General features: G+C 46.1%; 1 protein-coding gene across 2 annotated transcripts; it reads right to left on the minus strand.

The window, feature by feature from the left end:
- Positions 1-1,913: 1,913 nt before the first annotated feature.
- Positions 1,914-15,073, minus strand: ATXN2L (ataxin 2 like). 2 transcript variants are annotated; one of them, XM_060256652.1, is made up of 23 exons: positions 14,716-15,072; positions 12,748-12,784; positions 11,953-12,009; positions 11,424-11,495; positions 11,126-11,276; positions 10,915-11,039; positions 10,729-10,820; positions 9,409-9,609; positions 8,939-9,114; positions 8,536-8,640; positions 8,238-8,435; positions 7,923-8,012; positions 7,665-7,729; positions 7,307-7,581; positions 7,150-7,219; positions 6,742-6,888; positions 6,512-6,581; positions 6,076-6,263; positions 5,841-5,970; positions 5,621-5,742; positions 4,085-4,294; positions 2,561-2,741; positions 1,914-2,364 (listed from the first exon to the last, which is right to left on the minus strand). In XM_060256652.1, the coding sequence occupies exons 1-23, from the start codon at positions 14,961-14,963 to the stop codon at positions 2,315-2,317; spliced, it is 3,060 nt and encodes a 1,019-aa protein (XP_060112635.1). In that variant the 5' UTR covers positions 14,964-15,072; the 3' UTR covers positions 1,914-2,314. The 2 variants fall into 2 exon arrangements, with proteins under 2 accessions (XP_060112635.1, XP_060112634.1); XM_060256651.1 differs by having other exon boundaries at positions 1,914-2,741; positions 14,716-15,073.
- Between the last annotated feature and the right edge of the window lie 4,846 nt (positions 15,074-19,919).

The following is a 19,919-nucleotide window of genomic DNA, read 5'->3' on the forward strand; positions in this document are numbered from 1 at the left end:
AGTGTTTTTGGCAGGTCAATTGAAAGACATGGATAAGACTATGTTTCCATTAGTGAATCTGAGATTTACTCTACTTATTGTTTTCTTACATAGCTCATCCTGAAGAGACACAGACTTTATCTATGACGATAGATGGTGTATTGGTATAAACTGCATTAGTAGACAGGCAGCCCTGAATTAAGACCCCTTTAAAAAGTGGGATATCAAGGCGAAGTCTTCCCCCTTCCAGCATGGTTTTTCATTGATGGATCTTTCCTCTATGAATCTGTCTAAACACCTTCGTAAAAAGTCATTCATTGCCATCACTATGTCCAAGGGCCGTCAACTCATTTATTTACTCATTGAAATAAAGTATTTCCTTTTGTCTGTCCCAAACAACTTCATTCACTTCTCCGAACGTCATGGAAGCAACAAAAAAGCTCCCTCTATCTACTTCCTTCATGCATGAATTATTTTATAAATCTATACTTGGTCAGTTCTCCTCCTTGCAACAGACTTTTGTTCATGGAGGGCCTATGCTCTCCAGCATAACATTTTATGGCATCCAGTGAGGAACATATCTACTTTTTTTAAAAAATGAAAACATTTAGTTTTTGTTGGCAAGCTAGTGTAAAACAGGGACTAGGACAACAAACTGTGCTCCAGCTGTCTTCTTTGGGTACTCAGCTCTCCCCCACCTCCCATCTGTGGTTAACTGTAGCCTAAGTTACAGAGCTATTGGATTCTACTTAGAAATGTGAAGCACTTAAAATGCCATATAAGTGGTGTACTATTTTACAAATTATGTATGTCTGAAATAACTACAGAATTAGAAATGCAACACGTGCACAAAAACCCACATAAACTTACTTCAAGTGGCAAAGTTCCTCTCTGAGGAACTTGCAGCTCAAGAAGAGCCCAAAACATAGATTTTAGTCTGCTCCAAAGATCATACAATACTTTCAGGCACTGGGCTAGGGCACAAAAATGAGCCTTTAACTGCTTTGGTTACCACATACCAGAACCATAAAATTGGAAGGTACCTCCAGGGTCATTTAGTCCACTCCCTTACACAATGCAGGAAACTACAAGTACCTCTCCCCACAAACCCCCATTGATGCCCACTCCACACCTCAAAGATGTCCCCCACCAAAAACACCCTCCAGGAAATTGGCCTGAGATCCCAGCAGGGCCTTTCGCAGTTGCCATCCTGCAAGTGGGCAAAATAGATAGCCACCTGTACACATGCATTTTCTGTTGTGGTCCCCACCTTATGAAATAGCCTCCCCAACAAGGTAACAAAGGCTCCCACACTCCTGGCTTTCCACAAACTATAATAAATAGAATTATTCAAGAGGGCTTTTTGCACAGATAAACAGGTCTGTGCATTAATGAAATGATCAGAAAGTTGCGTTGGTAAAAGGGATATGGACTACACTACTATATTGCTGCCTAGAACAGTTAAGGTAGTTTCATGTTTAAAGACTTCTGTTTTAAAATTTCAGTAGTCCAAACCCCACTGTATTGTGCATTTAATGTCCCATCCAGTTGACTGTTACCATCCTGACTGAGCAAGAAAGGCAGACTACAATAATTCAGATAAAAACTAGCATTGAGGGATGGTTTGTACTGCTGTGGTGTAAGTGGTCCCCACACTGAGAACCACAGCTTTTAAGTTCTCATTTCCATTATCATCCCAACTACCAGTACAGGAGAAAAGCAACAAAAGAGCTTCAGCCTCCAAGCCAGATAAATGGAGACACCATGATACATCAATCTGTTTCTGTGAACAGCTCTTGAAGCCTAAATAAACTCTGGGGGCACCAAATCAAATCCCTCCCTGTTCAAATTCTCAAAGTTCACATGGCATCACAAATAACTATTACTGGTTAGAAATTGTCCCTCCCCTCCACACAGTCACCCCAAGCCCAAAATTAGTTAGTTTAAAATTTTATTGTTTTTTTTTTAACTTTTTAAATATTTTTACTTAATAAAAAATCAAGGTTTGTCCATCTGGTCATGTCCTTGTCAAGTTAATGTGGGAAAGTGGCATTTGCTCTAAGAGCCTGAATGGAGTCATAAATAACAGAAAAGAAACCCTGCCCTTCTCCAGGCAAGGGGAAGGGGCCTTGCTCCATCCCGCTGGCTGACAGCGCCCCATGCGGGCTTCACTAAACCAACGGAAAGGAAGGTGCTTGGCGAGGGGGGTCCGGACCGGGCCAGACTGCACCCCTCCAGGGGCTTCTGCCATGGGCATGAGGGCTGGCCCAGGCGTGGGGCCAGCAACTGAGCCAAGGCTGGCTGGGGTCTCAGGTCACAGGGAGAAGTGTGGACATCAGTTCCCAGGGGGGTGGAATGGAAGCTGCTGGGAAGGATGAGACTGAACTGGAAAGAGAAGAAAGAGTCAGTGAGGTGAATGAAGGTACAGATGGTCCGGAGTCACCAGTCCTATCCAGCTCTCATAACCCCAGCAAGCCCTGTATGCCTCCCACTTGCAGCCAAGGCCCAAAAGCTCTTCCCTACTCATCAAAAGCAGTGGAGAGCATTATCCAATTGAGCCCATTTCCCTCTCTGGACTCACCTTGGTGGTGCCCTATATAAGTGTATGGGGAGGGCGTGGAGGCTGAAAGAGTGGGCACACCGCTCTGGGGCACACCTCCCTGGGGAGGCCCACCATGGGTCTGTGGGGGGTGCAGCAGCATGACCTGGGGAGCTCCAGGATGAGGGGGCGGGGCAGCTGCAATTCCAGTCTGGACATGGGCCTGTGGAGAAATATGAAGTGTTTCAGCCTTGCTGCAGATCAATATTTCACATTAAGAGAGAAACACCTTGACATTTTGACAATAACGCAGAAGCCAACAGATGCAGCAGCCCTCAAAATGCTAGGAGATGATACTCATTTGGCACCTGGTTTAGTAGATGGAGCTGCAGTCTCAAACTAGACCTTACTAACCCAGAATACATTTTCCCAAGTCCAGTGCTGCTTACAGTCCTTCTTAATGACTGTATGGTACATATATCAACCTGGCTAATATGAGTTGTTCTCTGACTGGAGAGCTCAAATGATGACAACATTAAACCTAATGGTTAATTACACATGGGAAGAAAGTAACTGATGCACCTGAGCTAAGCAGCAGGTGCATCACTTCCATGCAAGTTATGAGTTGCCAGCACACCACTCAACCACAAAGCATAATACCCAAGGCTGGGCAGGCAACAGCATGGCTCTGGCAAGCACTATTCGGTTTAGGAGCACGAAAAAGAACCACATTCAAAGGAGAACAGACGTTCTAGTGCAGAGCTACAAGAGTTAATTTCCTAAAAGTTGGAGCTTTCTGGGCCTTTAAAAAAAACCTTCTAATTTACTAGCCTCAAATGACTTACGCTCTCTACAAATATATATGTAGCATGTACCCTGCTGAGATGCATCTGCAAGGCACTTGACAAATGCAGGGGAGTCCCAGAAGATGGGAGATTACTGTAACTGATGTCCCCCCCCAAAAAGAATAAAAGTATCAATCATTCTTCCATAGCAATAATATAGTTATCTGTATCCCCAGCTGTTCCTCCCCCAAACAAAGTGGTCTTAGCTCCCCCATGACATTTAATGAAGGGAAGCATTCAACTGGCAGAAGGGAAGGGGGGGCCTGTTAAGTGACCCTATAAAAATACAAATGGGTGAACAAGGCTCTGATTTATATAATCCCAAATTTAATGGTTAATTTTAATTCATAACTTTTCATGTTTTGTTTTTATTCTGTAACCCACTTCAGGCAGATTCCTTTAAGAAGCAGCATAAACATTTTCTAAATAATTGCAGTCACTTAACACACAAGGCCAGAATCCTCCCTTAAAGTTGGCCTAGAAGGCCATAAGCATTTTTAAAAATTCAATTTTTAGTGGCAAAGGGATGCTTTAGCACAGCGCTAGTGGAAGCAGATAAAAATGACTTCATTTACTGCATTTCTTAAAACTCTATGCAAATCATACACCTGAACCCAATGAAGACCTTCAAGTAGTACAAACCCACTTCATTTGTTTCCTCAGGAGTTGCTGACATGGTTAATGTTAGAACCTTCCCTGATCCAACACGCAGCACACTTACCTGGGTTACATGGGCCATGTTGGTATAGCCATGCTGTAGCTGCTGGTGAGCATGGATGGCGTACACAGCCGGCTGGGGAAAACTGCTTTGTGGAGACTGAGCACTCGGCCCTGGCGTTATGGAGGGGGGCGTAGCAGTCAGTGTGGCCGTGTGGTAAAGGTTCTGCTGCTGCTGGGCGCTGGCCAAGTGAGGTGGCTGTCCAGCCTGGTGCTGTGGCGGAAAGCACAAGAGTCACTGCTTAATCCCTGAAGCCTTGCACACAATCGACTCGCAAGCCATATTCTCCTCCCCCTCTGCTACCACCATACTGCAAAGACTAGACACAACAGTGATATGGAGTACATCTTTGTAAAACCAGAAAGTGTCCAGTACATTTAATATTGCTGCTTTCTCCATTGCACTGACTGTGGGGAGGCGGAAAAGGTTCTTTGGTTGCTAATCCTTTCCATCACTGATATAAAGCTGTAAAACTAGGCCAGGAAGTTCAGGATTCTTGGAGAAAAAAAATTGAAATAAAATCCTTTCTTGCCCTTCTCCTGGGTAAAAAAAAACCTAGACTTGAGTACTCTATGTTTGACCCAAATAGGATACGGTCATAGGTTGAATTCAGTAAGTATGATGGCCTGAGCACAATCATCCAGTTTTCCTACACTTCTCTCTGTTCCTGCAACCCCTTCTGATCAACAAGATGATAAGTTGCAGGAACCCATGGGGAGGAACAGCCACACAGGCTGGGAAGCCTGAATAACTAGGGGCTCGGTGAATGAAACAGCTCTGCTTCCTTCTTCTCCAAGCACAGCTCCACTGAAGGAAGAAGACAATTTCACCCCTTGTCTCTCCGCATTTAGCTGTTCAAGTATTCTGCTATACAGGTTTCACAACCCCAGGAATAATCAGTGGCCAAAGGGAGCTACAGGAACAAAGGAAAACATGGAAGAAATGCTTTCCGCCTTGTGTGCAGAGATGGTTGGACACAAGCTACCATCAATATAGGCATACACATAAAGCTGCCTTCTACTGAATCAGACCATTAATCTATCTGGGTCAGTATTATCTACTGAGACTGACAGCAGTTCTCCAGCTTCTCAGATGGAGGTCTTTCACATAACCTACCATATAATCCTTTTGCCTGGCTATGCCAGGGATTGAACCTGAGACCTTCTGCATGCCAAGCAGATGCTCTTACCACTAAGCTACAGACTCTCAAAAGGAGAACACAAAAGACTGAACATTTATGTGCCGTTAGGCTAATTTTAATGCAGGTATTAAGTGGATTATTTTCTTGACTTTTTGAACTTCACATACATCAACTATAAGGATTGGTAGAGATTGAAAGCAGCTTCACTCCTAATGTGCTAGACTATTCCTGTCATGAAATAACTTTAGATTTTCAGATGGGAGTTTACAAGAACACATCTGTGCCAGTCCCATAACATAAAAAACAAAATATGCAGGTCGCAAGAGCCAGACAAGCAATACATGCCCCCCCCCCACAGCTAGTAACCCATTCCCTGTGCACCCCATCTCTTCCAGTACCTGCACAGGGCTGGGGGCAGCATGTTGCGCTTGCTGTTGGTTGCCCGTGGGCGTGGTAGCTGGTTGAGGCTGATGTGGATGCAGCTGTGTGGCATGGTGGGGATACGACTGATGCACTGTGGCTGGGGAGAGAAGCGGCAAGCAGCAGTCAACGATGTGAAGGGAGCAAGGGGAAAGTAAGCGCGGAGTGGGTGCATCTCCAGGCACAGTGCAAACTCACCATAGAGTGTCTGGGGCGTTGGTTGCTCTGCTGGAGGGTACTGGGGAGTTGATGACGAAACAATGGCCTGGGGGTGGCTGCCAGACGTCATCATACGAGGGTTGCTCTGCAGCATGGGGGCAAAGACGGGCTGGGGAAGGGGGGGAGGGAAACAGCATTGGTTAGAGCAAAGGGGGACAAGACCTGCACCAGAAGGTCTGTTTCTTTTTCTCACTGGCACACTGTAACAACCCACCTGCGAGGGATAATGTGCCATGGGCTGCATCATGGTGGGCTGCCCTGTGAACTGCTGGGGATTGTAAGAGATATATGAAGAATACGGCGTGGCAGCCACCAGAGGGGGGCCTGCAGCTGCTGCAGCCTGCATAATGGGAGGCGCTGAAGTAGGCTGGTGCTGGTCTGAACGCTGTGGGGGTAGAGAGCCTGTGCAGAAATAAGGAAAAAAACAGGTTGTTTACTTGTAACTGATTATCTTTGAGTGGTCATCTGTGCAGTCCCACACATGGGTACTGTGGAGCATGAACCCAACCTCGGTACCAATGCACAGGACTGCACAGAGATCACAAAGATCCAGGTCACACCCATAACCCTTTCCCAAATTACAGAGGAATAAGGCACCCAATTCAAGCTCCCCATTGGTCTTGCCAATGCTTTCAGAAACATCCACTCACCTTTGGCTCGGTACTTCCCTTGCTGTCCAGGCACAGAGTTGGAAACTGGATAGGGGTACATCTGGGGTGCCTGTAGCAGATGGGGCAAGCCAATTAACCCTACAGCTGCGCCATTCTCCCACCCCAAGCAGTAATTTGAAAAGGACTAAAGGTTATGAAGCTCAAAACTCTGTTCAGAGACAGAATCAGCCACAGGGGAACACTGCCACAGAACCATCCCCTCCACTTACCTGCACAGCTGGACTCATGTGAATCTGTGGGATGTAAGAGATGTACTGTGGACTATACATGCCACTTTGCCCTGGTGTGATCACAGGGATGGAGGGTGTAGAGTGGGTGCGTGGTCCTGGTGAAGTGGGCGTACTCGTTGACTTGTTCTAAATGGTTAAGGGGGGGAGGGGAAAGAAAAGATATAAAGCCAGAACACCAACTATCAAGAATCTTTTTAAAAGACCACAAGCCTTCAGCAAACGGTATACTGTTGCAGACCAGCCTAGCAAGTTCCTCTTATTTGAGACATTGATATGCCAGCTTTTCTTCTTATCATCTCAGGACCCAAATCTATAAAGACTTTAGATCTCTTTCCAGTCCTCCCACCTTTGTGAGAGTAGTTACTCTGGGGTTTGTCCCCCACTTACCACAGACAGAAGCGTCTTTGAGGGGTTGAATTCCTTTGCATTTGGGTTTAGTGTTGACTTCTTCACCTGCCTGGAGGCACAAAGAAAAATGAGAGGAGGAAACCACCAGGACTGTACAGCATCAGTGCATATGCTGTGGTTCCCACTAGTGACTCACTCTGAGACAGGTCCATCCTCCTTGTCATCTGTGTCACCTTTGCCTGGAGGGCTAGCCGTCTGGGTCTGACGTTCCATGCCTTCACAGGGTCCCTTCTCCTCCTTATTGCTGCTCTCAGACAGCTCAAGGTTGGGCTTGGGGGATTCATCAGGCACTTCACACGTGCCCCCTGCCCCTACCAATGCTTCTGGAGGCTTATCCTTCACTTTCCCTTCAAGAGTCTCCTTGGGTCGGAAAGGGTCCAGCGAAGCTTCTGAGGAGGAGCTGGGCTGAAGCTGGGGAGGGAAGAAGGTGTAACAATTATGGTCATATGACATGTCCACACATTATCATTCCCACATGGACAACCTTCCCTCACCTTGAACTGGGCTCCAAACTTGCGCAACTCCTCCAGCTGATTCCTTTTCTGCTCATTTTGGAGTCCTAGAACATGACAAAAGCACCAGGACAACTGAATAAAACAAATGATCAAAAGTTTAAAACTTTAAATCTTAAAAAAAAAAAATACAGCAAAATTAGCCATGCAGTTCAGGCTTCACTGTGGGAAGCCTCCAACAACTCTCACGGAAACAGAATTTTCAAAAGGGTTTTGAGAGAAAAACAAGAAGTCACAAACCTTTGCTGGCCTGTTTAACCAGGTCTGAGGGCCCCATACCTTCTAAGGTCCTGCTGGGTTCTTTGGTGGCAGAGCTAGGCACCTCTTTAACTAGGAAAGAGGGAAGAGAAAAAGCAATTAGAACCACACTCTTAAGATCCACCATAAAGAACAAGGTAGAAACTACTTCCAAGAGTCAGAGTCTGGATATTCTGGGAAAGGACAAACAACTGAGAAAAAGGTGTGCCTGGTTCAGTTCCTGACAGCAGTCCACCTATGCTGTCCGGCAGACTGCCATTGGGCTAGACTTGTTTCATCCTCAGTGAGAATGCTTACCCTCAACAGCAGCTATAGGGGCAGATGTCAGGACCTTGGGCGAAGGCGGGGTTGGGGAAGCACTAGGCTCCAAGGCAGTTCTTGATTCAGAGGGTGATGCAGGAGCAGCAGGGACAGCTGATCCCACGGGGGGATCCTGGGAAGAGACTGGCACAGCCGAGACAGACTTGGGAGAACGAGGAGGATAGAGACGCCCCACTGCATGGAAAGATATCAAGAGATGTGAGCACCAACACATGAACACCAGCTTGTATTCTAGGTTTAGGAGAAATAAACTTAGCTCCGCTGTGCACAATACCTGTTGGAGATGCAGCTGAGACTTCCATGGGGCGGCTGGAAGCGGAAGACATAGTCTTGGCCCCCCGGAGGGGTCGCTGAGACTTCGGAGACATTCTGGATGGACCTATAAGGCAGCAAATAAGCAGTGAGACAAGTACATCAAATAGACCTGTGCTATCTGTAACTCTCCCATGCCAGAAAAAGACAAAGTCCATTCATTCACCACAACCCAGAAAAATGGAAAAATGGAAAAGCCACGTTAATAGGAAAAATGTCACTTCATGGAAACCTTCATGGGAAGAGATTCCACAGCCTCTAGATAATTTTTCCTCTGGGTAAAGTAGGACTCAAGTAGGACTCCCATTCCATGGGACAGCAGCACCAAACCATTCAAATTTCCAAGTCCAAGATCTCAGTCTCACCTCCATTGATTCCTCGCTGCTCTGGAATGGAGCCAGGGCTGCTGTCTGGATGATGCCCACTTCCACGGGGTGGTAAAGAGCCCATGCCTGGCCTTCCACCACGAGAGCTGCTGCAGCGCATGCCTCCTCGTGTGCCTTCTCTGACACGCTGGGGAAGTGGGATGTATTTGCCATCTCTGGAAAAACCAAAAACTCTGTAATGTAGTACCACAGCCAACTTCTAGAATTCAAAGGCACATGTTCTGCAAAGGGAGCAGCAGACCCCAGATGCACAAGATGACCAAGCTTCCAGGTGCTGGCTTTAGAGAGGAGACCTTGGTATGGTTTTCCTTTATCTCAGAAGATGCTATCTGAACCAGCAGCAAGTGACAGCTATAACTGCCCTATGCTGGTGAAGGTATTTTGCTGCTGGGACTAAACCCAGCCTTTCATTTTAACCCTCTTCTCTTAGCCTATTGACACTGTCTCACCTGGATGCCAGACTAGGGCTGTCCCTCCCCGACACTTGTCTTTGCACAGAGCTGTGCTTCTCCTCTTCTGTGCGTCCATCATCATTCTCCATGGCAATACGTTGTCGGTACTGTGGGCTTGACTCAATCTCCCGAGCCAGTTGGGCAGCCCTGGCCTCTCGTTGCCGGAATTCCTCAGAATTATCTTTCTCAAGAGGTACTCTACCATGCAGAGACAAACACAAAACTGGCTAGGAAAACTTATGATGCCAACTACTTCTCTACAAAGGTCTATTGTTCTATCAAGAACAGAAATACCAATCCTCTGCCAAACACAGCTTTAGAAGGTATTGATACTTTCAGCAGTTCACAGTCTTTGTCTGGCCTACATTAGATCTGCCAGCCTCAGATGCTGGTTTATCTCCAATCAAGATTTGACTATCACCTTCCACTTCCCACACAAGTGTGACCCTGAAATTATGTTTCAAATTTCAAAGAGACACACAACTTCCATCAACAATGGGCACAGTCAATCTAAGCAAGTACCATAAATAAAAAGGTATACGTTTTGCTACACTTGTTGAATCAAGAGACAATTTGCTGGCCATATATTTTCCACACCCACTAACTGTCCATTTAGTCTCTCAAGTGATACACAACCAACCTCTTGGCAAGCACTGCCTGGACAACAGGACAGGAAGTTAAAATCTAGCACTTACTTATATAGCTTAGAGATACTGCAATATACTATCTGGCGTGGCATGCTCTTCTTGTGACTACATTCCTGACTGCGGCAGAGATAGCTTACAACACAGCTATCCAAGTACATCTGATACTCCTTCAAGACTTTCTCTCGGTTACAGATATGATGACCAATAAAAAGTAGCATAAAGTTTTAGCCCACTCCATACACAAACAGTACTAGCAGCTAAGGATGAATAACTCTTTCACATTTAAGCTAAGAATCACTCCTACCAACAAGACCTTGGCCATCAAAAATACTCATACATCACTTTTGATTGATAGCAAAGAACACCTTAGTTAACAGAAATCAGAAAAGTATGGAAACTGTTGGCAGCTTCAAAAGGTCAAGACCAGCATCCTGAACAAATGCTGTCACAATTCGTCTATTATCCTTTCCCTGCCCTATCATTTTCACTCACTGCTCATTGCTCTGCAATGACTAAAAGACAAATTGGGGGCAGAGGGAGAAATGACTAGTTTGGTGTTCCACCTGTCTCCAGTGGGTTTGCTGGACAGGTATTCAATCAGCATCATCTGCTGTTTCACCGCCTTCCCTGGGGTCCCCCAAGCTCATTCATGACTGAAACTGTCACTCACGTGTAAGAGGAGAGGCTGCTGTCATAGGTGGTCTTCACACCATAATTTTCCTCATTGAACTTGAACATCTCATTTGGGTCCCAGCCATTAGACTAAAATAACAGACAACAACATTTTCAAGCATTTCAGCCCAAATAACAGCTCAGCAAAGAAGCAAACCCAAGCAAGACACAGCAGGACAATTACCATGTCGGATTCCAAGTCATAATCATCGCTGTTACTGTCTCCCCCTTCCCAGCGTTGTAGAACCTTCTCCTTGTGCTCTCCATTTACCTTTGAATTCATGGCGATGGCAGAATCTGTGAACTTATCTAAGGCACAGAACAAAGGAGGTGATCTGGATGCGAAGTTCCAACCTTTTCATTCTAGGCTTCAAGAGAGTCACAAGATGTATTACCTTTGGTGGCGTAGTTAAAATCTACGTTGCGGAAGTGCACAAGCATAACGTCGGCAGGCTTGAAGACCATCGTGTCCACAATATCCTCCCGCTTGGGCCCTATTGGCTGATCAGGCACCTTCTTGTGCACGGCATCCACAGCCAGCTCAAACTGCAGAAATAATCCATATATCACATGCACACTGCCCACCCTGGAACTGTGAGCACAGCTGCATCACACCATTCCACTGACCCGCATCTCTAGCTATTACCAAGTAATTCTTGGCCTCCCAAAGTTACAAGAGAACCAAATGCTCACCTTGGAGCTCAATGTTTTAAAAATCCCTTCATAGGTGCTTCCATTTTTCACCTTCACATCACATGTGGAGCCCTGGGAAGGAAACAGGAGAATGGGAAGGAACATCAAGGAAGATATGTTTTTCAAGTGGTAGTTCATCACACCTCTTCTCTTCACCAATATTTTCATCTACTGCAGGAAGAGGAAGAGATCTAGCACAGGAGGTTAAGCACTAGATTCACTGATATGGATTTTACCACCCATGAATATACCATTTGGGCAACTAATCAACAACATTCCTGTTTGGCTTGCAGGCAACATTTGCACTCTCTAGAAACACCCTTAAAGCAAAACCCTAAAAGGAAAGAAATGTTTGGGTTAGCTTTATGAGAGCAATAAGGCTGAGCAGGTGTTTATACGACAAGGCTTCCTACACCAAAAGAAAGGACTAGAAGAAACTCCTCTGAATACCATATTATATTGCACATTCACCCACCTGTATATTTGCCCTTCAAATTCTCCACCATTTTAACTTATCTCAGGGACTCACCACAACAGCTGTCAGGAAATGCAACATTCGGGAATTGTTGTAAACACCCTCAAAGACCTAAAGAAGGGGAAAACAGGGTTCATCAGAAAACCTGCAAACTTGCATTGTTCTTTTCAGTTGATGGCCAATTAGCTGCAGAAATCCAGCACAATTAAAAGAGCAATAATAGCTACCTTTAACAAACTATCTCACTATGAAAGCAATAAATTAAAAGGATTTCCCCCCCTTTGGTGGGTGCAAACAGTTTCTCCCAACAGTCACATGGCCAGTGTACAGGGGAATGGGATCACCAGCAGTCCCTAGACAGAGAGATAGAACTAGGGACAAAATTCCAATATTTTCTAACCAGGTAGGCAGTAAATGTTGCTATGGAACAACCAATTAATCCTGTATTGACATACCTCACATGGTTAATGGGTTTCATTTCTAGATTTTTTTGTCTAAACACACCAGCACCCTCCAATAACACAATTAGAATATTTAGTAAAACAGAAGAGGCAGCAAAGTCTTTCATGACTAAGACATTACAAGTGACCTCTTTTGCTTCTAAAAGATGATCAAATAATGTTGCTCCAAAACTTCAAAGGGAACCTGATCAGGAAATCCATTAGAAAAACTCCACTTAAAACTTCACTGGTTACATCCCAGGAAACATGCACACCATACTACCAGCAAGAGAAGATGGGCAGCTTGGTTCAAGGGCTCAGGTGTCATTTAACAGTAGAAGTCTTAACACGAAAGAATGGCCATGAAGCTCTGGGGAGTCTAGATTCAGGTTGATGGCCAAATACTTACAGGAGACTGCGGAGGTCCTTTGCCTGTGCTCTGACCCCTGAAAAAGAATAAGAGATAAGTGTAACTTCCCCAGGTGATAGCCCCTCCAAACATACATTATATTAATAAGCCATCTCTGAAAAGTATCACCATTCATTATATAAACTGAATTCCCACCCCCAAGGATTCAAAATAGGTATGAAACATTTTAGAGCAAGAAATTTACAGTGAAGAAAGCAAGGGATGGATTGCCTAAATCAGCTGCTGATACAGGAATAGCAACCCTCTCTCTTCACAGCATGGGACAGCAAAGTCTCAAAAAAAGCATGTACAGAGTGCTGTTGCAAGAAACATCATTCTCAGCAGAGGCAGAAGACCCTGTAAATTGTAAAAGAAGCAAAACATGCGGAGTCTATATATTCCAGCATTCCTGCCCCATGGTGCAAAGGACAGACTGTCAACAACTGTGAAGCCCTTTGTATGGAAAGGGTTCTTATGGATCTTGCCCACATTTCTAACTTTTCTGTAGTCAATACTTCAATTAGGTTTTTTACAACAATTATTAGGTAACTTTCAGCCAAGCAGAAAGTTATGCCCCAGAAAGAGGGAAGTCATTCTTATGGAAATAAGGCAACTAAGTCCACCCAAGAGCAAAGAGTCTATGTTAAATCATACCCTGGAATCTGCACTCCTGACACATACACCCTCTTCTGTCAAAACCTATACAATTACAAAGTCTTTCATAGCTCCTGATATTCTGTAACACAACTTCCAAGGCTAGAGAATGTTCACACCTTCTGTTGTGAAGGAGTCTAAAAACTGATACTACCATGTGTTTCTGAAGGGGTTTTCCAGCCACAGTGTGCCCTGTTCCTCCTTACAGTTTGCAGGCTAGTTGTGCTACTCAGTTCATTACAACTGGAAACACAGCTTACTTTATTACCATACAAGTTGAATGTGGGTAAAGTAACCACCTGTCAGGTATAAACTGTAATATATTCTTTCAAGGCCCTTTCAGCTAAATTCTCTAGTATGCATCCTTAGGAATGGTGAAGAAATAACCAGCTTGCAGTTCCCTCTTCTGTATGTGTCTAAGATTTTAAAATATACCTTAACAAAGTGAACCATTTAACCTGTCACACTCTTACATTGTTACATTTGAAGCAATTTACATGGAGACTTTTTAATTTAAACCACACCTTTCTCCCCAATGGGGATCAAAACAGCTTACATTGTTCTCTTCTTCCTTCATTTTATCTTCACAACAACCTGATTAGGTCAGATTTACAACGTGTGACAGCTCCAAAGTCACCCAGCAAGGTTTCACAGCAGTCTGAATATCTGATCTGGGTTCTCCCAGATCACAGTCAGACACTAATCACTACACCACACTGGCTCTTAATTTAAAAAGCATGATTCTATGCACATTTACTCAGATTTGTCACAACTAAACTCAGTAACAAGCACATGCAGGGCTGCAACATCACCCTAGACAAAGCCTTGTGACATTTTAGAGATTAACTAGTTCGCTGTGGTGAACTGGACAATGGCCTATAAAAGTCAGTGACAATGTAAATCGGTTAAGTATTTTGCAAGGAAGAATCACGGAGGTTTGGTGTATTGGAAGCTGTGTTACCGCACTGGTATAAAACCATCAGTTTAAAAGATATTTAAAGATATTTATTGTGCCAAGGCAGCTACCCCTTTTGGACTATGTCCTTACGCCCCCTCCCCCATCACACTACAGAACTTACACTGGAAGCACCACTTTTAGGAAGCCGCTTCCATCGTGGTTCAACGTCACATGCCGGACTGGGAAGGGATCAGCGTCATCCAATCAGCCACCGGCTTCACAGACTAGGCTCAGCAGAGAACCAACACTTTCCCCTTCTCCCCCATATGCGCGCGAATATGCATGCGCGCGCGCAACATCCATCTCTCCCCCCCCCCGCCTGACCTCCAGGTCCCCGGATGTAAGGAGCCGTTTACCTGGTGCCGCTTCCTCCGGGGGGGCCTCCTGCTCCGCTGCCGGGGGGCGCCACCGTCGCGGCTCTAACTCCTCCCGCAGCGCCGGAACTCAGGCTGCCGTTGGGGCTGGCGGGGGCAGCGTTGGGTTTCCGGGAAGCAGCAGCTGCGGCGACGGCCGGAGGAGGCGGCGTCGGCGTGGTGGGCGGCGGTGGGCCCGAGGCGGAAGAGCCGGGCTGAGGGGAGGGCGGCGGCAGCGGCTGTTTCAACATGGCGGCGGCGGCGGCGAAAGGGCCGGGCGCCGCAGTCTCAGCCCCCCGCTCCCGCCTCCTGGGACGCGCGCGAGGGCCGTTGGGCAAGAGAGCCGAAAGGAAAGGGGGAAGGAAAGGGAAGCCCACGAGCTCGCTCGGCCCCGCCTGGGGGCGGGAAAGGATTTCTTGAGGGGGAGCGAAAGGGGAAAGGAAGTCACGAACCGGCCCCCCGGCTGCCACCACCCCGCTCCGAGGCTGCTGCCGCCGCCCGTCAAGAACGACGATTTCAAGCCGACACCGCCGCGCGCACCTCCTGGCCCGGAAGGGGAAACGAGCAAGCGAAAGGAAGGCCAAGGCGGGCCGGCTGTCGAGAAGGGGCCGAAAACTCCAGACGGGCAAAAAATCCCCTGTAAATCAAAAAAGCAGGCGGGGGGGACCTCGCTCCCTCCTCGCGGCGCAGGGGAGAGAAGCCGGGAGAAACTAAACGCGGCACGTAGGCCCGGCGCAGAGACACACAGGAACGAGTCCCGCGAGGCGCGCTCTTATTGGACACCTGGCCCTGTTTCTGGAGAAGGAGAGCGCGCGCGCGCTCACCCCTGTAGTGGTTGGGCAGAAAAGGTGGGGGAAGGGTGAGAGTAGAAGGAAAAGTATAAAGTCTCGAGGGCGCGAGCCAATCAAGAGGCAGCGCTTGAGGGAGAGGAGGAGGGGGGGAAGGGCCAATCTCTCCAGTGAGCGCGCGGGAGGTGGTGGGGCGCGCGAGAAAGGGAGGGAAAAAAAGAGGAGGGGGAAAGTGGTGATGTTGGCGCTGGGGGGCCTCGACGCCAACGGTCTCAACTCCCTCCCCTCCTTTCCTTACACTTTGGGCCGGCGGGTTTCCGTATCTTAGCGGGAGCGCGCTTGCTTGCTGAGGGGGAGTGAGGTGTGGGGAAGGATCCCCGCTGGCCCGCGCGGACGAAGAATCAATCCGGTTGCTGCACAATGAGTCCCTGGTGGAGGGCAGGGCTTCGCTCAGCGCCGGCGCGCGCTCTCCTTGCCGCGCACGTCCGCAGCCGGTGCGCGCACGCTCCCCGCGTGATCACAGGAGGGGGGCGCCGTTCTTGGCCAATTGGAGAAAGGGAGACTCTGAGATTGGAGTAGCCGACCAGGTTTTGCGTCTCCGGTAATGGGCTCGAGGCTTCAGTGCACATGCGTAAAGAGAAACAAAGACTGCCTTCCTTCTTGTTTCCACCAGTTCGATGTGCGCGTGCGCATGAGGACGCGAGAGTGGGAGGAGACGAATCGCGCATGTGCCTTATTCCCGTAGACCTGTCTCTTAAGAAAACGCCCTGGTGTCTCGAAATGCGCATGGGCGAGAGGTGGGGGCCAGTTGCTGAAACTAAAGGTCCCGGATGTTAGCCTGAATCTGGTTGACCCGAAATGACCCCGATTTCTCAATGTCACATGGGTTACAGTTATAGCCTGGCCTCAGTGACCTCAAGGACAACGTAACCCCCATTCCCAGAGACTATGGGGCGCGGGGGGAGGCAACTGAGGTTTTAAGGAGAAAATATTATTTTTCTTATGATTTTTATAAACTTTTAAGTTCATGCTGTGAGCCTTATCTGCCATTTTTATGGAAACTGGGGATTTGCTGTCTTTTTCCAGAGTGTGGCTGGCTGGAGACTTACAATTGTTCTTAAGAGAACATAAGGGAAGTTTTGCTTTCTGTAATGCTATATGCACCCACTTTTTTCTCACAATAACAGATTATGACACTTTCTGGAACAGTACAAAATCCTGCAAGATCTGTTTCCAGAGATGACAATGGGACATGGACATCCCATGAATAGTGACCACCTCCAACTTTCTGGAAAAACAACCCCCCCCCAAAAAATGCTGATGTACTGGCACTGTGGTAGATCTGTGGATCCTGATCCTGTATGTACTTGAAGATTAGCCTCATTGACTTCAGTGACACTAGTTCATCCCTCATAAAGTTGATGGTTGCTGCTCCCCTAATGCATGTTAGAACAGTGGGACTGCCTTTGAAGACTTCAGTTGATACAGGATGCTGTGGCCAGAATGTTGACTGGAGTGGTTCGTAGGGATGATACCGCTGGCTCCCAATTTGCTTCCATAGCCAAGTCAGGGTACTGGTATTGACCTTTAAATCCCTATATGGCTAGGTGCCTGCATATATTAAGGACCATGTTCTCTCTTATGAACCTCTGCCCATTCATTCGGATCACCTTTGGAGGCCCTGCTTTGGGTACCCTTGCCATCTAAGCCTAGACTGGTGGCAATCCAAAAAAAAGGGCCTTCTTGGTTGTGGTGCCAAAACTTTGTAACTCCCTCTACAGGGTGATTTGTCTGTCTCCCCCTATTTTTATCTTCCACCAGCAGGTGAAGACTTGGTTTATTTGGCATCTCCCACTGTTATTAGCCCTCCTCCTTGGCTGTGTTTTGTTTGTATTTATATGTGTTGTTGAATCATTCAATTATTTTGTATGTGCTTTATATGGAATGCTGTTTTAATGTTGAAGTGTGTTGATGTTCACTGTCTCAGGATCCTGGTTGGCTGGATAGATGACACAGATGTTTTAAATAAATCAGTAAGCAAGTCTGTGACTCTCCAGCTGCCCAGGGTTAATGCATTTGATGTTTAGTTCTTGGTATTTCCCATCAATGCAAGTTCTCCCTTCAGACTCTTGAGCTAGGAAGAATTTCTGCCCACACCCTGGTGGGAAAGAAGAGAGGACAGAGCTGTGACACTCTCCATTGCACTGTGCCTTCATTCATTTCCAGGGGGTTCAGCTCACGGTTAGTCTCCAACATACAGGAAGCAAGGCAACCCAGGCTACTCTGCCACGGACTTGAGGTGCTACTATGATTAAAAGATAGAGTAGGTTTAGAAGTGAGTCCAGTTTTGTTTAAAAAACCCACTTAAGGCTTACTGGAGGGCAGCAGTGGTTTATTCATACAGGAAATGCTATCCATACCATCTCAAGGCAGACATAATTCATTTTGAGTCTCAGAGATGGGAGGCAGAATATAAATAAGTGAATAAATTATATCATAACTGTCTCTTTATATAATAGAGCCTTATTAACAATTAAATGGATCAGGTGGCATTGTTAGAAAAGAGTATGCATGAATTAAAATGTATCAAGGGCTTTTAAAGTAGGAGGGCAAATATGAGAATCTCAAACCTTAGCCTTGTTTGTTATTTTAACATGATCCATTATATGTCTTTGTGAGCAAGTTTGTCCACTTTATGACTCCATTCTGATCACCCCAGTTTCACTCACTTCACTTGGTTCTTGAACTGATATATACTAGTTTGCACTGATCAGAATACATTCAGTATTTTAATCATCTGTTACCTTATTTTTCTTTTCAAGTCAACTCAGCATTTCCAGTTTTTGTTGGAGAGAGAACTTGGGCTCAGACTTCCTTTTGGTTAGAAATATTCATCTGGAAACATGTTGGGCAGTGGTTCACTGTGCTTCAGTTCTTTACTATGTACTTCTTCTGTATGTCAAAACAGATGGTGCAGCCTAACCAAATCCCAGAAGGCACTAGAGATACTTTCAGTTGTGACTTGCTCTTTCTCATGAGTCTTTCAGCAAGCTCTGATCCCCTGCAGAAGCCATAAACCTTACTCATTTGTTAATTGTAGGGCACAACTGTAAGACTAAACTGCAAGGAAGATGTGAGTTCACAGTTTCATCTTTGATTCCTGAAACAGTGGCATCCTTCAGACTCTAGACTGAAAATGGCTTGCATTGTCCTCCTCTTCTCACAACAACCACTCTGTGAGCCAGGTTAGACAGAGAGTGACTGGTTCAGGATCACTCAGTTAAATTCCATAACATGGGTATCTTACTTTCTGAACCACTGCACACTGGTATGAGCCTGTCCCTTTGGTTTGGGAACAAGTTTAAATTTTCTGGAGGGGTGTTCATTATTTCTATGAAATGTATTTGTTGCTGTTTGGTAACAGGTGTGTTTTAGAGTTTACATTCCTGTTTTCTTGCTGTGGAACAGCAAGCAATGCAGAAGAAAGGTGGTCAATAGAAAGCTTAGTACCATTCTCCCTTCCTCCACTCTCTCCTGGGTACTTGCTTGTGTGCTCCTTTCTGAACTATTGAAAACCTCCCATAACCATTGTTCCCCCTAAGCTAAGTTAGTGTGAACTTGCTCACAGTTTTTTAGCCTCTAGCTCACACATTTTGTCTTAGCTCAGGAAAAATGGCCCCAGAGCAAACTGATTTATGCAGTAGCTCACAACTTTAATGCCAGTAGCTCACAAAGTAGAATTTCTGCTCACAAGACTCCACAGCTTAGAGGGGGTATTGCCCATAATGCAGCTGTACTTCAGATTTTAAGATGGATTTATACCATGTATTTCACCTATGATTGGCTGCCAAAGTAGTTTGCTGCAACATAAGATGTTAGGAATAGATAGTGGCATATAGACTCTTCCAGTTGACCCCATGCTACAGAGAGGTCTCAGGAGTTGCAGGTGAGCTTGGGGGCCAGCTGATGATAAATGCTAACCCACAGATGCAGCCCTTACATGTGATCCTACTCAGATTGTGGCTTCAACGATAAAAGGATAAGATAATCCTTCTAATGCTTTGGAATAATTTATGAACACCATCCCTGGTAGGCTGCAGTCCCTCTTTGATCTTGATAGTCTTGTTTGGTTTATAACGTATTTTTTAAAGTGTGTCTGCAGTTCATGAAGATAGATTCAGGTGGGAAATCATGTAGGTCTGAAACAGCAGAACAAAGTTTGAGTCCAGTGGCACCTTTAATATCAACCAATTTTTATTCTGGGTATGAGCTTTTGTGTGCATGCACTTCTTCAGATACATTGAAACAGAATTTGCCAACCATTGCCCACAGGTAGTGGATGATGAGGATGTTGCCAGGAGCCCATTTTTAAACCTTAAGTTTTTTTGGGCTCAAGTTCCTATTATAAGTTCAGGGCCA

This window comes from Heteronotia binoei, chromosome 15 (genome assembly GCF_032191835.1).
Source record: "Heteronotia binoei isolate CCM8104 ecotype False Entrance Well chromosome 15, APGP_CSIRO_Hbin_v1, whole genome shotgun sequence".
Taxonomy (NCBI): domain Eukaryota; kingdom Metazoa; phylum Chordata; class Lepidosauria; order Squamata; family Gekkonidae; genus Heteronotia; species Heteronotia binoei.

What these genes read in the sequence shown, in the direction of transcription:
- ATXN2L (XM_060256651.1), bottom strand. Translation starts at nt 14,963, where the DNA reads ATGTTGAAACAGCCGCTGCCGCCGCCCTCCCCTCAGCCCGGCTCTTCC. An exon ending in TTAAAACATTGAGCTCCAAG is followed by an intron (nt 11,277 to 11,423) that starts GTGAGCATTTGG and finishes TTATTTCTGCAG; the next exon opens with TTTGAGCTGGCTGTGGATGC. An exon ending in GAGGATGGACCTGTCTCAGA is followed by an intron (nt 7,220 to 7,306) that starts GTGAGTCACTAG and finishes TTGTGCCTCCAG; the next exon opens with GCAGGTGAAGAAGTCAACAC.